The sequence below is a fragment of the Trichosurus vulpecula genome, chromosome 4, assembly GCF_011100635.1.
Source record: "Trichosurus vulpecula isolate mTriVul1 chromosome 4, mTriVul1.pri, whole genome shotgun sequence".
Lineage (NCBI taxonomy): Eukaryota > Metazoa > Chordata > Mammalia > Diprotodontia > Phalangeridae > Trichosurus > Trichosurus vulpecula.
Window position 1 is genome coordinate 425805723 of NC_050576.1, and position 16221 is coordinate 425821943.

The window sequence follows — 16221 nt, forward strand, 5'->3', positions numbered from 1 at the left end:
CCCCCCCCACCCACATCCAACTTTAAGACCCTCCAGGTTCAGAATTCCTGTTCCATATCATATGAAAGATTCTGTATCTATTCTATGGAAGTGTTCTTTGGTAAAGCATAATGCTGTCAAATACTTTGAATTCATCCAGCATATGTTCTTTGTCCTAAAATTCTTTCTCATCATTTTAAAGATGATGAGTTTGAAGCCAGTTGATTTATTCATGAACACAGTGTGGTCTAGTCAAATGTCTAGTCAAATGTGAGAAGTGTCATGTCAATGATCCTTTGGTATGCCAGTGATTCTGACCAGTTGGGGTGATGGGAGCAGAATCCTTATCAGCACTAATGTTAGTGCCATACGTTGGCATGCCTACATTTGTAATTAAACTCTTATTCTCTAAAGTCTGTGGCTTCTCATTAAGTCTAATTCTTGAAGTGTTGGACTAATTCTAGTATTCACTTTTCTGTCTCACTATTTTCCTTCTATCATCCTGTATTGTCTGAGATTAGCAAAAGGTGGGATTACCTCTCTGCCCTATATAGATTGGTTGTAGGAAAATGGCCCACAGGTCTAAAGACCATTTGAGTCACTGGGAGAAATTAAGACAAGAAGAAAATAAACAATAATCCAAAAAATATGCCAAGGAGGAGTTCAGACCTTGTGGAAATATGTCTCTGTCCACAACAGAGATTATTAATCTTTGTTAAGAGACCATCCCCACCTTCACATCTTACAAGGCATTATAGTTTTAGTTGCAATTCTCCAGTATGTGTTTTAAACTTAGTACTATGTAGGATTTAGGTGGGAATGGGGAGTGGGAGTTTAGGAGGTCTCTGGATATATTTAGCATGCAAAGAAAATGGTAAGAATTGAAGAGTTGCTTATAAAGAAACATGTCAGAAGTGGTTGCTCTCTTCTGTCTTTATCCTTTGCATATGTGCTCCATGTCAATCATTGCAATCTCTGGGATTCTATTTTTCAGGTGGTTGTCAGTTTTATATAAATCCATTGGTTCACAAGTTGTACGCTCCTTCATCTGATTTAGTGCCTTGAATTTAATATCTAAAAGAGGTCTAGCTGTATATGTAAATGGTCCTGGAACAATATCCAGATCATGAGTACCAATAGAGACCAAGGCTTTTTTCTACAGATGTTCTGATGTAATTTCTGCTTATGAATGAAGCTATCATAGTTCTGAAGAACTGTTGCTACAGCATAAGGACAGACATTGGCAGTCTCTTCTGTCATAATCAGCTTCTGGGTCTGTCCATTATTAGATTTTATCCATTTGTATCTTAGGAGATTTTGTCCTCTCTTTAAAAACCTGGAACCTTCAAACCAATCCTTCCAGAAAGAAGGAGATCATATCTGTTAGTAAGGATGACAGTTTTGTAGAGAATGACAGTCTGAGGCACTCTCTTCCCTTTCATCTCCTTGTTCTTTACTTATAATCTCCTTTTCAGAAGTGATTTCATCAAGCTCCAGACCAAATTCAAAGCACAGTTCATCAAACTCTTTATCTGTGGTTCCAGCGTAGGGCTCAAAAATATGGAACACTTCACAAATTTGAGTGTCATCCTTGCACAGGGGCCATGCTAATCTTCTCTGTATCATTCCAATTTTAGTATATGTACTGCCAAGAGCCATGCTGATTGAACAAGATTGCCCTTGCCCTCACAGAACTTTAGATTCTAACACATCTGTCATGAAAACATTGAGGAGGTACAAACAAAAGGTTCAAAGATGTTGGATCACAGGGGTGTGTTTATGGGAGAAAGAAAGAGAAATGATAGGGAGATAAGTCTTATGTTCAGAGAGTAGGGAGAGACGTCAACCCCTACTTAGGTGTGACTTCCCCCCCCCCACCTTTGTTTTCAGGCTCCACTAGATGTATATTCCATGTTTGTCTCTCTAGCAAACATTGTCAAAGGTCTGTGAGCTTTTTATACAGACTTCCTTTGTTGAGACCAGGAACATGAATTATCTGTAATAATCTGCTGCCTCAAAGATCCATTCTAACTCTTTTACTCTCTCCTGTGGTTATTCGTTGTGATCTGCCAGCCAAGATTGCCCATGAAGATACTGAGGTGATGTCAATAGCCTGAACCTTCAGTCCCCAGTGTTAGCTAAGGATTGTCTTAATACCTTTTGAGAAAAATAGCCTAACATGCATGAAATGGGTTAGGATATTCTTCCTACCACACACTCCATTTTGCTATGGTGTCTTCACTGAGTGCAAGTACTTGAAACAAAAAATTAAAACTCAGTACAAATTTGGCTTGTATACTTCTTTGAATTAATCAAGGCCTTTGTAAGGGAGAGGGAGTAATACTTTAGGCTTAGAGTCAGGGAAGAAATTTTGAGCATCTGGTTTTGAGTGGTTAAATCAAATATGTATCTCAATAGAAATCTATAATACAAATAAAACTGTTTTGTTTGTAGTAAACTGAATTTTGACTCAACTACAAAAATTGTAATGATTAACTAGAGAGAGTAAATACTATTTCTTTTTGAAAAGTTATATCTTTATATAGATTCTGAGATCTATAGATTTCTTAGATCATGTCAGCTATTAGAGTCTGAGGAGAGCCTATGGTTTCTTTCATACATCAAGGAACAGTCATGGCAGCTACCCAAATGTCATGTCTTTCACTGGATTTGTAAACTCAAATCTCAAAAGGATGCCTAACACTTCATTCCTCTATATTCTGTCTATAACCTACCTATTCAACTTTTTCCATTATTTTCCAACTCACTTCTTCTTCTCCACTTAGACAGGTTTCCACTATCCTCTGCAAACGGGATGATCAGTCTACTCTTCATGACTTTGCAAACAGGATGCAGTCCCTTCAGTTCATAATGGCATTTTCCCTCTTTTCTATTTGCATAAGTGGTATATATATATATTTTTAGGACCTGGTCTAAGTCTCATTTTGTCCAAGAAGCTTCACCTAACTGGAATACAGTTCATAGCAATGTCTCTCATCAGGACTTCTCCCTTGTACTTAATTTAATACTTGATTATATCAAGTGTTTATTTTTTCCTCAAAGAGATTCCAATCTTCTTGAGGACACATCCTGTATTTTATATTGTTTTGTATCCCTCCTAACGCTAATGAAATACTTGTTAATTTAATGACTACATATATGTGTGTGTGTGTGTGTGTGTGTGTGTGTGTGTGTGTGTGTGTGTGTATACACACATATACACAAACATACACTTTTAGGATTAGATTTCTTCAATTTTGAAAGGTTCATTTTGGCTATTCAGTATGATATTCATATTTGGTTCAGTAGTTAAATGAGCATGAAATGTGATGGCCTTACCTTTTTAAATATGACAATTTTATTTTTAAAGATGAAACTATCCACAAGTTGGCAAATATACTTTATTTGTCCATAGAAAGAAATGGTATGAATCATCAGACTTGCATTTCCCTAGAGAAAACATGTTTCTATATAAAATTAGTTTGTAGTGTTCATACCACAAAATACTTGATTTACATTTTGTGATACAAATTAGCTAGTTAATGTACTATGTTACAAAGGACTGATTGCTATTTGCTCAGTATTTCTGTATAGCTGACTGAATGAAACTCAGTCATAAATTAATATTGCAAAATGAAAAAACACATCTCTAAATTTCATGAGCACATCTCTCAAGGAAATGAAAGGACTGAACAATGACTTTCAAATATATCTCAAATATTTATTAGGACCAGCCTTTTGCCTTAATCAGTCTTTAATTTTCTCCTTTCTAAAATATGTTTAAGTAAGACTTGAAATTTTGTTTTGCTATATAGAGTAAATAGTAATCAATTTCTATCACCCAAAATGGCTGACATACAAAGTCAAACCAGGAAGACTTAAACTTGATCATTATCATCAAATCATCAATAGTACATATATTGAGCAACTACTGGCATTTTAATAGTTATTGCTTACCAAGTCGACTATCATATAATCTAATAATTCAGAGGAAATGGAATGAAAGATCTGGAACAAACTTCTGGGTATTTAAAAATGATGATTGACATAGAAATAAGAGGATTAAGAATAATTCAGTAAATACTTAAAATGGAAAGAAATATAAATTGCACCAAGATAGAGTTGTCAAAATACTGAACAATTCTGGAGCACAGATGTAGATGTTTACTAGTAGCTAAGAAGTTAGTCTGGTCACCTTACATATGAAGAAAAAAAACCCAAGGTTGAATTCCAAATATTGCATTGCTTCTCCAGTATGAAGATACATGGATTCAAATTCTATAACAATAACTTTCAAATGGTGATGCTTTTACTATAAAACAAGTGATTTGTCTAAGTAAAAAAAATCCTCCTATGAAGCTCCTGTGAAGAGCTGCATACAGTATTTTGCCTATTCACATTACACAGTGCAGTATTTAATATAGCAATGGCTATTCTTTAGATTCAGGGCTTGGCCCTAAATAGAATCTAAATACATTTCAGTGTTAATGACAGAATGACCTTCCTTCTGCCTGGAAACCACCCTCCCCCACCCCTAGCTTGACAAAAATAATACCTGTTTTGTCTTTATCTTTAAGACAAAGAACAGCAAGAATTTGAGAGAAAATATGGTGAAATTAAAAAAAAAGGAAAACCAAACAAAAATCAAATTCACAAAAAGAGCTTCTACCCAATCTTCCATTAAAGTTCGCTGCATGATTTCAGGCAAATCACCCCCCTTACTCTGTTTCCTCAGCTATAAGATGAGGGAATTTAATTGGATGACTTCTAAGCCCACTTCCAGGTTTAGGATTGTATGAAAAGCTACTTTTCACATATTATTCCAGGCTTCTTGTGTGGTTTTGTGTGTGTGTGTGTGTGGTTTTTTTTTTACTACCGTTCTTTGTCTAGTACCATTCTACATTTTTTTCTGAGCTTCTACAGCTTGGGATAGGTAATATTGCTTAATGTACAAGAGACAGAGGAAGAGAGATGGCTGGGTAGGGCATATGATTGTGTTGTTGATTTTTACTTTCTACTAAAGTAAACTAAGTTCACTGAATCTCATGAACCTCAATAACCATCTAAAGTTGCCAGTTTTATTTAAAATGAGCCTTTTATTTAGAAAGGAATATTTTAGACCAATTAATGCCTTATTTCAGACTAATTAGCACCTTAATCTGCATGTAAACATAGGAATGTAAACAAAGCAACCCAGACATGCTGTGATTGTCTTAAAATAGCTGTCTAGAAACCAGTAAAGAAACTTCATCATTAATATCAATACTAAGAGGAAGATGCAATTTGGTTACCCTGCTCCAAAACAATGCCCTAATATAGGTTTTGCTAGCAAAGATAGGTTGCTGAAATCTGTGCTAAGTCACATATGGCTAAATATATGTCAAATTATTAACACATCACAAAACTAAAACAAAACAAAACAAACTAAAACCAACACCCCTAAAACCAGGATCTAGTTTTCTTTCAGTTGGTTCTTCATTACACTACAGTAGAACATGAACATCATTACTTAACATTATAGAGTTTATTTTGTAAATGCAAGCCATAAACACTAAACTAGCTTTTTTAAATAAAGTTTCCACAGATTCTTTTATAAATATGTTTAATGATTTAAAACATAATTACTGCATGATTTAATCATTTTGATTAAGATAGAAGACAAATATATTAACTATGTGTCTGTGAGACAGAGTACAGAGGACCTATTCTAATTAAATAAGCAACAATTACTCCCTAAATAGGTTAGGCTGATGAGAATTCTGAAAATTCTACCTTGTCAACAACATGGGTTCTCCCATCAAGATCTTGATAAATTTTCTGTATGAAAATATTGCACATTAGGACTCATATCTTGCAGAAGTGATTGCAAGTAAGTATGGGACAAGATTTCCCAAGCTACCCCTAAAGAAGCCCTTACTATTTCTAAATTTCACTCATTTTTCTAGATAGATTTCTCTGACTGGGCTAGATGAACAAGGGTGGAAAACTTACAATGTAGAAGGGAGAAGCCTGAGAAGGTTCTTTTATCCCCATCAGTTTCTTTAACATATAAGTTTAACTTCAATCTCTTTTGTCCCCATCCCACTACACCCTTCCACCCTTGTCTTCACCACTTAGTACAGGCTTTCTGTATGTTGTAGGTCTTTTACTGAAGACCAGGGAGAAGTTAAACTGGCACCTAAACATTTCAAATTATATCTACCTACGAATGCCAGTTTTCTGTTGGAGGTTCTTGCCGCCATTCTATAGAGTTCTTTGGTTTCTTAAAACAGAGCACTACCTTCCTGAAGATGAAATGCCAATGCTTTTTCTCAAATGAGGAAAAGTTCAGTTTCACTGAATATTTGTACCAGATACCAAGCATTTCATGTAAGTAAAAGAGAGAAGAGGAAGCTAAAATATATGTAGAATTCCAAGTCAGAAAATCATCCTGATATGTGAGAGGGTAGAATAGAGGAGGAAAATTAGGTATGAGGTAACAAAGTATGGGACTATCCTTCAAAGTCAAAACCAAAAGGAATCAAATATCAGAATTCAAGTTTCAAAGGGGTGCTGATATCCCTGAAGAGGATATAATCTTCTAGTACTGATTCCCAGAAAACCAAGTGATTTGGGGCTGAGCAGAGTCTCCAGAGCCCGTTTAAGAATAAGCTATTTAGTACTATTTGAAATGGCCTTACATTATTTGAAAGATTAGCAGCATGAGGAATTAAATTCCCAATCATTCTAAAGCATATCTCTGATAATATATAACCCTTTAGGAGGGAAGAGATATGGAAGTCTCTTCAAAAAAGCATGTGGCAGACTTAAAAGTTGGCAAAGGTTTACTAACCGTAGTAACACAAAAATACAAAACTTGTGCTTTTCTTCTATTCTTTTTAAATAGTATGATTAGAAAATGGAGCAATTGTGAGAAGAAAAACAAAATATTTGAGTTAAAGGTGTTGTAATGTTAATAGGCTCTGATGTTAACTCTCTAAAAAATGTGACTAGATAATTTAGTAAATTGATTACTGATGAATTGAAAATAAATTGTTATAAAATAGATATCTATACATTTTACATGTATATATGCCCCTGCTTCACATGGTTATCTAGATAGCACTTTTTTTGTTCAATCCCAGCCAAAGTCATGTCCAGTCATCTGGTAGAACTTCATGTTAAAAGGCCTGTAAAATTCAGGGAGTCTCTTGACAACCTCCTGGCTGATGTTGGGATGTGTTCTACCTTTGTTTTTACCAAGGCAGTGGGATCTGCTGCTGCCCTCAGAAGTTTTCAGGCAGGGGAAGCCCTTGGTCTTGTTAAAATAAAAGTTGTTTTTTGTGATGACCTTTTCAAGGCCCAGGAAGTCCTGGACCCTTCCAAGTTCTTCAGCTGGGTCATTAATCAGCCTCTCCCCACTCACAAACAGTATTTGGTTGATAGGGAAGTAGAGGAGCCAGTTCTCTAAGTGCTTGGCATAGATACCAATCTGTATGGCACTCCAGGATGTGTCAATGAGACCTGTAGTTCTGTTTTTGAAAGTTAAACTTTCAAAAGTGGGGATATCAGGGCATTTGGAGAGCGTCTGAGTATAGTCTGAGATGGCTCTGGTCACTGGGTCTCGGACCACAACAATGAGCTTGGTATCCTTGGACATAGCTGAGAGGCGAGCAGGAGCCTCTTTGATGATGAAGTAACTGGGGATTTTCTCCATTGTGATTTGTCCATCTGAGGATCTTGGCATCAGGTCTCTGAAAACAAACAAATGATACACAGGTAAGAAAAAAATGTGTGCTAAAATTTCCAGAGTCCAAACTCCTTTTTCACAGTTAAGGTTTAAGAATATGAAAAGTAGTATGACAGATTTTTAGGGACCCTATGAGATTGTCTCAGGGCTGGATTTCAAAGATTCATGCCACTGTCATGTATGATATCTCTCTTCCTGTGATTAGATTGTTCTACTGTATTCTCATTTTTGTAATGAAAATTGTCTCTAATACAAAAGAAGTCAAGAAAAAGTACCCATTATATATCATTTCTTCCCTATTTTTCTGAGCAGTTAAATATAGCTTTTAGGGATTTCAAGCAGGAAAAGGTGGTTTTTAAACACATAAAAACCATCTTTACTTGATATAAATCTATAGGCATCTTGTAGATAATGAGAGAAATAATCTGATAGAGATCTACCAAGTCAAGCTAGGAATTTATTTTCTTACTTATACTTTCTCAATATTTCCTCCATTTCAGAGAACATAAAACACCCAAAAAGCAGTGTAATACAGTGGTTTTGAAAAGAACCCAGAAGTGGGATTACTGCCCTGCCAATCAATTTTTTCTATGATGTTAGACAAGTTACTTAATTTCTATAAGCCTATTTCTACATCTGTAAAATAAGGATATTGCACTGAATCATCTTTAAAATACTTTCCAGGCATTTTTCTATGCTTTCTATAGAAATAGAAAGTAATAAAGAGTGAAATATCTAAACTGTCCTTTCTTCTAGCTAGAAGTATGTTACCCTACATTCAGTTGGCTTTACCATGATAAACACTGATAAAATGAATTCACCTTGATGACAGTGTGTAGAAAAATATATGTGCATAGATGTCACAATGGTATAAACAAAACCACTATATATTTACTACAAGAAGAATATATCAGAAACCTTTATGAGTTATTCCACAAAACTTCAGGTACAACAGGTAAAGATGCATATGGTATCCATCACATAATCAGCATAACAAACACCATGCAGATAAAGACAACTAATTCATGATAGAAGCATATCATGTCATTTGAGGAGAAAAAGAGGTAGATGCTAGAGATTAATATCCAAAAAAAAGTTGCAACTGATGTTACTGAAGAATGAAGGGACTTTACTGCCCTCAGTTATTCAAATAAGTACCAATTTATGGCTATACTACATTATGAGTATAAATATAGTAATGGTAGGAAAGTATTATACTAAAATACCTGGGGACAAATTATCCAATTCAGTGCTGAATGTCTGAATATTCACTGTGACATAATGGATCTAGTCTCTGCTTGAAGACCTCCAAGGAGTTCCACTTCTTGAGGCAGCCCATTCCACTTTTGGACAACTCATTGTTAGGAGGTTTTTCCCAACATCAAGCCTAAATTTACTTCTTTGCAACTTCTACCAATTGTCTGTTTCCTGGATTCCTTCAAGTCCCAACTAAAATTCTACCTTCTACAGGAAACCTCTCTGGATTCCTTTTAAATGTAGTGACTCTCCTCCATTGATTGTTTCAAATTTATCTTGTATATATGTTTGTACATAGTTGTTTGCTTATTGTCTCCTCCATTAGATAGTGAGTTCTTTGACTACAGGGACAATCTTTCTACCCCCAGGGCTGTGATAGCATATGGTAGGCACTTAACAAATGTTTATTGACTGACTGGTTTTGTCCTCAAGAGTTAAATAAAACATGTGTAATTCCTTCTCTACATGATTAACCCTTCAAAAAGTGTCATGTCTCTCTGAGTCTTCTCCTATAAAGTCTTGTCAGTGAAATCCACAGAAGTATGAAAAGAGACTGGTTTAACTATTCACACTGCAAAGCATATGAAAAAATTATGTTGCCAAATTGAGCAAAAATGTTGGAATGAAAGGTTTAAAAGGATGAAGGCTTTTCATCCCACTACCTCATGGGAAAAAAATAAAAAGAAACACAAAGGAAAGGGGAAAATAACTTTAAAAAAACCACACACAATCCAAAATTTAAAATGACAAAACAAAGAGTAATGGCATAATTCTCAAATACTATACGACAACTGAATTGGCTGAAGTACCCAGAATCAATGGAGAATGAAAAATAAAATATGCAAGACATCTTAAAAGATGTTCTCAAGTGCATAAATTTTTAAAAAAAAAAGTAAAAGTGAGAGGGAACTACTAGACTGTATACAAAGATTTTGAAGAAAGTAAACATTCCATGAGGAAACTGAGACTAAAAGCCATTTTTAAGAGAAGTTATAATAAAGAAAACAATCAACATGAATAATAAAATATAAAAAAACTCAGAAAAATTCGTAAATGCAATCAATAGACTTACTCCAGTGGAAAATAATGTTGCAAAAAATATAATACACAGTGAGTGGAAATTATCCAACCTATTACAAAACTTAAGTGACAACCCTGGAGTATAGATCATGATACATCAAACAATCTCTGGATTACTTCAATTGTGTGTTGCTTAAAACAAGAAAAAACAATTTAGTATAAGGGATATGAAATAATAATGAATCCATTAAAGAAAATTTCTGGGAATTGGCTAAAACAACTTATGAAGTACAAGTCAAAATCATCCACAAAACCCCCAAATAAGAAGGAAATCAAGATATATGCATGTACCTAGCATAAATTCCAACACAAAAACATTAAGAAAAAATACAGACTGTTTAAAGATTTCCAAAAATCACTTACAAAGATGAAATAAGCAGAGGTGCAATAAATTTTATGAGAAGAATAAGAGGAGGATTGTGGGAAAATGACTAAGTAAGGTAGAAAATTACCTGACTCTCCAAAATTCCCCTTCAAATAAGCTAAAACAACACCTCAAATTGAATTTTAGAGCAGCATAAATAATAAAAAATCATGATAAAGCAGTCATCCATTCAAAGACAATTTAGGAGGACATTAGGAAAGATCTGATCTACCAGACTAATGGTCTGACTGAGAGCAAAGTACAGACATATTGGATCAACAAATAGCAAGCTTTGGGGGCAGCTGTCAGTGATGGCCAAGGCTTTGGGATGTTTGGGAGTTGGGGGTGGCTGATCAGGAGAAGATTGTGGGGGCCCCCTGCTGGCACTGAAAAAGTGCCCAGGCCTGTTGACAGGAAGGAGCCTCAGCCTGGGGCTATTAGTGAGAAAGGTCAAGCACAATCTGGTGAATGCAGTCACAGAGGGACAGGGGCCCAGTTCCATGTTCCTGGATGGAAAGGACTGGTTGTGGTCACTCTCAGGAGAGCAGAGTCTCTGGTTTTAATTCCATGGCAGAGAGACAAACTGATTCTTCTAGCTGCAGGTTGGTGGTACATTTCTGTGATGGTAGGGAATGAGTATTTGCTGTGTCAGCAGTGTAGGGACCCTTATCTTGGCACCCAGGGTGGAAAGAAGTACTTGAGGTTATTCACAAATCAAAGTATATGTGAGAAGGGAAGTGACATAGCACATTGAAAGAACTAAAAGGTTAAAGATTCCCAGATTGAGCTCTGAAAACAACACTCCAAAAACAACACCAATGCCCAAGAAGCAGATCCTGACCCTAACGCAAAGTTAACAGCCAAGAAATAGGCCATAAAAATGAGTAAACAACAGAAAAACAATCTGACCACAGATAGTTATTTTGGTGATACAGAAGAACAGGTTCAAACTCAGAAAAAGACAATGAAGTCAAAAGACTTACTTGTAAAACTTCAAAGAAAAATTTAAAAAGGTCACAAATCCAAAAAGAGTTCTTGGAAGAGCTTAAAAAGGACTTTAAAAATCAAATAAGAGAGGCAGAGAAAAAAAATTAGGGAAAAATAAGAATAATGCAAGCTGGGTTTGCAAACAAGAATAACCTACCCAGCAAAGCAGATTGCAAGGGGAAAAATGGATATTTAATGAATTAAAGGACTTTCAGACATTCTTGAGGAAAAGACCAGAACTGAATAGAAAATGTGACTTTCAAATACAAGAATCAGGAGAAACATAAGAAGGTACATATGAAAGTGTGATCATAAGGGATTTACTGTTTACTGTCTCATATGGGAAAATGGTATTTGCAGCTCTCAAGAATTTTATTACTATTATGGTAGTTAGAAAGAGTATTCATAGAGGGCTTGGGTTTGAATTGATTATAATTTATTATCCTAAAAAATAAAATTGGGTAGGGAGAGGTAAAATAGAAATTATCTCATAAAAAAGGTTTGTGAGTGGAAGAATTTTTTACAGTGGAACGGAGGATTGGGTGGAGGGTGGGCAGTGTAGGGAACTTAATTCTCATTGGAACTGGGTTAAGAAGGAATAACATATTGTGTATACATGGGGGGGGCAATAATGTGGAAAATAGGATAGAGGGAAATACAAAACTAGTAATTATAACTTTGAATGTGAATGGAATGAACTCACCCATAAAATTGAAATGGATCAAACTCTAGAACTCTACAATAAGTTGTTTACAAGAAACACATTTGAAAATGAGAGACACACATAGAGTAAAAATAAAGGGCTAGAATAGAATTTATTATGCTTCAACTATTGTAAAAAAAGACATAAACAGGAAAAATACATTATGTTAAAAAGTTACCATACATAATGAAGTAATATCAACACCAAACATATGTGGACTAAATTCTATAGCATCCAGATTTATGAGGGAAAAGGTGAATGAATTATAGGTGGAAATACATAGCAAAACTATAATAGTAGGGACTTCAACTTCCTTCTCTCAGAACAAGATTCATATAACCAAAAAATAAAGAAGAAAAAAGTCAAGGAGATGAACAGAATCTTCGATAAGCTAGATATGATCGATATCTGGAGAAAACTGAATACATACTAAATAATATAATTTTAAAGAATGAGTGGGTAAAAGAATTAATCACAGAAACAACAATTTTATTAAAAAGAATGATAATAATGAGACAACACACCAAAATTTATGGAGTGTAGCAAAAGTGGTAATAAGAGGAAAATTTATATCTTTAAAAAAAACATCAAAAAAACAGAGAAAGAGCAGATCCATGAATTGGGTGTATAATTAAGAAAAACTAGAAAGAAAACAAATTAAAAATCCTCAGTTAAACATAAGGGCAAATAAGTGGTGTAGTTCCAGGCCTAGGCACTGACTCTAGAGTCAGGATGACTCCTACCTGTGAGTTCAAATTTATCCTCAGATACTTACTAGCTGTGTGACCTAAGGCAAGTCATTTAACCTTATTTGTCTCAGTTTCCTCATCTGTCAAATGAACTACAGAAGGAAATGACAAGCTATTCCAGTATCTTTGCCAAGAAAAACCCAAATGGGCTCATGAATAGACAGACACAACTGACACAACTAAACAACAACAAAATTAAACACCAAATTTGAAATTGTAAAAAGTAAAGGTACCATTAATAAAATTGAATGTAAGAAAACCATTGAATTAATAAATAAAATTAAGAGTTGGTTTTATGAAAAAAGCAATAAAATTGATAAGTCATTGGTTAATATGATTTTCTTAAATCACTAGTATCAAAAACGAGAAGGGTAATACACCACTAATGAAGATGAATTAAAGTAATTATTAGGAGTTATTTTGCCCAATTTTATTCCAATAAATGCAACAATTTAAGTGAAATGGAAAAATACTTATAAAAATATAAACTGCCCAGAAGAGGACATAAGATATCTAAATAAACCTATTTTAGAAATTGATCAGCCCATAAATAAGCTTCCTAAGAAAAAATCATCAGGACTAGATGGATTTACAAGTGAATTCTACCAAACACTTAATGGTCAACTAATTCCACTATTAAATAGGACTTCTACAAAACTCCTTTTACAAAAGAAAAATATGGTTATAGCAGGGGGACTGAGCCAAGACGGTGGTGTGAAAAGAGGGATTTCCTTGAGCTTTCCCCAAATTCTCTCTAAACACCTGTAAAAATGACCTTAAACAAATTCTACAGCTATAGAACCCATGAAATAACAGAGTGAAACAAGTCTCCAGCCCAAGATGGCCTATATGGTCGCTGGAAAGGGACTATCACACCGTGTTGGGAACAGAATACAGCCCAGCATGGGCTGCAGCAAGACAGACCAGGCTGGAGAACACCAGGTGGAGCAGGCCTCAGGGCCCTGAATCACTGAGTTGTGGTGATTTCTAGACTTCTCAAACCGCAAACACCAAAGACAACTTGCAGGTCAGTGGGAAAACTCTTTTGGACCTGGGTGAGAGAAGGGTGTAGTCTGGCCCCAGCCCCAGGGCAGCAGAGGTGGCTGCAGCAGAGGCAGCTGCTTCCAGAGCTCCAGGACCACAGGACCCTAGATAGTGGGGGGAACCAAGCTGCTGATCAGAGTGGGAGTGCAGGGATCTTTTTGCTGGTGCTGAGGCAGGACTCTCTTGCTTTGCCCTGCTTGGATCTGGGTTGCAGTCCTGGTTGGCAGTCCTGGGGTGAGAAGGAGCACTGGTGTGGCAGAACTTGTGCTGGCTGTGGAGAGGAAGTCCCCCTGGTAGTTAGGCAGCAGAGAAGAGTGCTTGAGGTCACTCACAGAACAGAGCACAGGGCAGGAGAAGAGTAAACACCTCTCATTGGATCATGCCACCTCAGAAGAACTGAAAATTTACAGGTGCCAAGAAGTAGCTCTGAAAACAGCAACACAAAACCCCTCTAGCTTGGGACAGAGCTCTGGAAGCAGAGTTCTACCTTGGCAAAGAGCTAAAAAGTCAAGTAATTGGCTGGGGAAATTAGCAGGCAGTGTAAAAAACCTCAGATGATAGAATCTTACTTTGGTGGCAAAGAAGATCCAAACATACAGCCAGAAGACAACAAAGTCAAAGATCCTAATCTAAAACTTCCAAGAAAAATATGAATTGGTCTCAGGCCAAGGAAGAGCTCAAAAAGGATTTGGAAAATCAGGTAGGAGAAGTAGAAGAAAAAAATGGGAAGAGAAATGAGAGTGATGCAAGAAAATCATTAAAAATGAGTCAACAGCTTGTTAAAGGAGACTCAAAAATACTGAAGAAAATAACACCTTAAAAATAGACTAAAACAAAATGGCAAAAAGAGTTTCAAAAGGCTAATGAGGAGAAGAACGCCTTAAAAAGCAAAATTGTCCAAATGGAAAAAGAGGTCCAAAAGATCAGTGAAGAAAATAATTTCTTAAAAATTAGAATGGAGTAAATGGAAGCGGATGACTTTATGAGAAATCAAGAAATAATAAAACAGAACCAAAAGAATGAAACAACAGAAGACATCGTGAAATATCTCATTGGAAAAACCCCTGACCTGGAAAATAGATCCAGGAGAGATCATTTAAAAAATTATTGGATTACCTGAAAGCCATTATCAAAAAAAGAGCCTAGACATCATTTTTTAAGAAATTATCAAGGAGAACTGCCCTGATATTCTAGAGCCAGAGGGTAAAATAGAAATTGAAAGAATCCACCAATTGCCTCCTGAAAAAAGATCCCCAAAAGAAAACTACTAGGAATATTGTCATTCAATTCCAGAGTTCCCAGGTCAAGGAGAAAATATTGCAAGCAGCCAGAAAGAAACAATTCTAGTATTGTGGAAACACAATCAGTATAACACAAAATATAGCAGCTTTTACATTAAGGGACCAGAGGGCTTGGAATATGATATTTCAGAGGCCAAAGGAGAAAGGATTAAAACCAAGAATCACCTAACCAGCAAAAATGAGCATAATACTTCAGGGCAAGAAATGAATTTTCAGTGAAATAGAGGATTTTCAAGTACTCTTGATGAAAAGACCAGAACTGATAAACGCTATCTCTAAAGTATACAGGGAACTGAGTCAAATTTATAGGAATACAAATCATTCCCCAATTGAGAAATGGTCAAAGGATATGAACAGGAAGTTTTCAGAGGAAGAAATTAAAGCTATCTATAAGCATATGAAAAAATGCTCCAAATCACTACCGATTAGAGAAATGCAAATCAAAACAACTCTTAGATACCACGTCTCTCCTGTCAGATTGACCAACATGACAAAACAGGAAAATGATAAATGCTGGAGAGGATGTGGGAAAATTGGAGCATTGTTACATCATTGGTGGAGTTGTCAACTGATTCAGCCATTCTGGAGAGCAATTTGGAAACTATGCCCAAAGGGTTTTAAAACTGTGTATAGCCTTTGACCCAGCAATACCACCTCTAGGGATGTATTCCAAAGAGATCATACAAGTGGGAAAAAGACTCATATATACAAAAATATTTATAGCAGCTCTTTTTGTGGTGGCAAAGAATTGGAAATCAAGGGGATGCCCATCAATTGGGGGATGGCTAAACAAATTGTGGTGTATGAATATAATGAAATACTATTGTGCTATAAGAAATGAGGAGCAGACAGACTTCATTTCAATGTGGAAAGATTTTTATGAACTGATGCTGAATGAGAGGAGCAGAATCAGAAGATGATTATACATGATTACAGACACATGGTATCTGTAAGGACTAATTTTGATAGACTAATTTTGCGAGGTTCAAAGACAGCTCCAGAACACTCATGATGGAAAAAGCTATGCA

At 35.7% G+C, this 16221-nt stretch overlaps 1 protein-coding gene and 1 non-coding gene across 2 annotated transcripts in view; both read right to left on the reverse strand.

The window, feature by feature from the left end:
• Positions 1–1533: 1533 nt before the first annotated feature.
• Positions 1534–1635, reverse strand: LOC118849250. Its single transcript, XR_005010303.1, has one exon. It is a non-coding gene; the product is annotated as a U6 spliceosomal RNA (small nuclear RNA).
• A 5458-nt stretch (positions 1636–7093) lies between these two features.
• HS3ST3B1 (heparan sulfate-glucosamine 3-sulfotransferase 3B1) overlaps positions 7094–16221 on the reverse strand; it is a 58655-nt gene continuing 49527 nt past the window's right edge. Inside the window, exon 3 of the mRNA XM_036755823.1 lies at positions 7094–7712. Coding sequence (XP_036611718.1) covers positions 7094–7712 — 619 coding nt within the window. The remainder of the gene's footprint in view (positions 7713–16221) is intronic.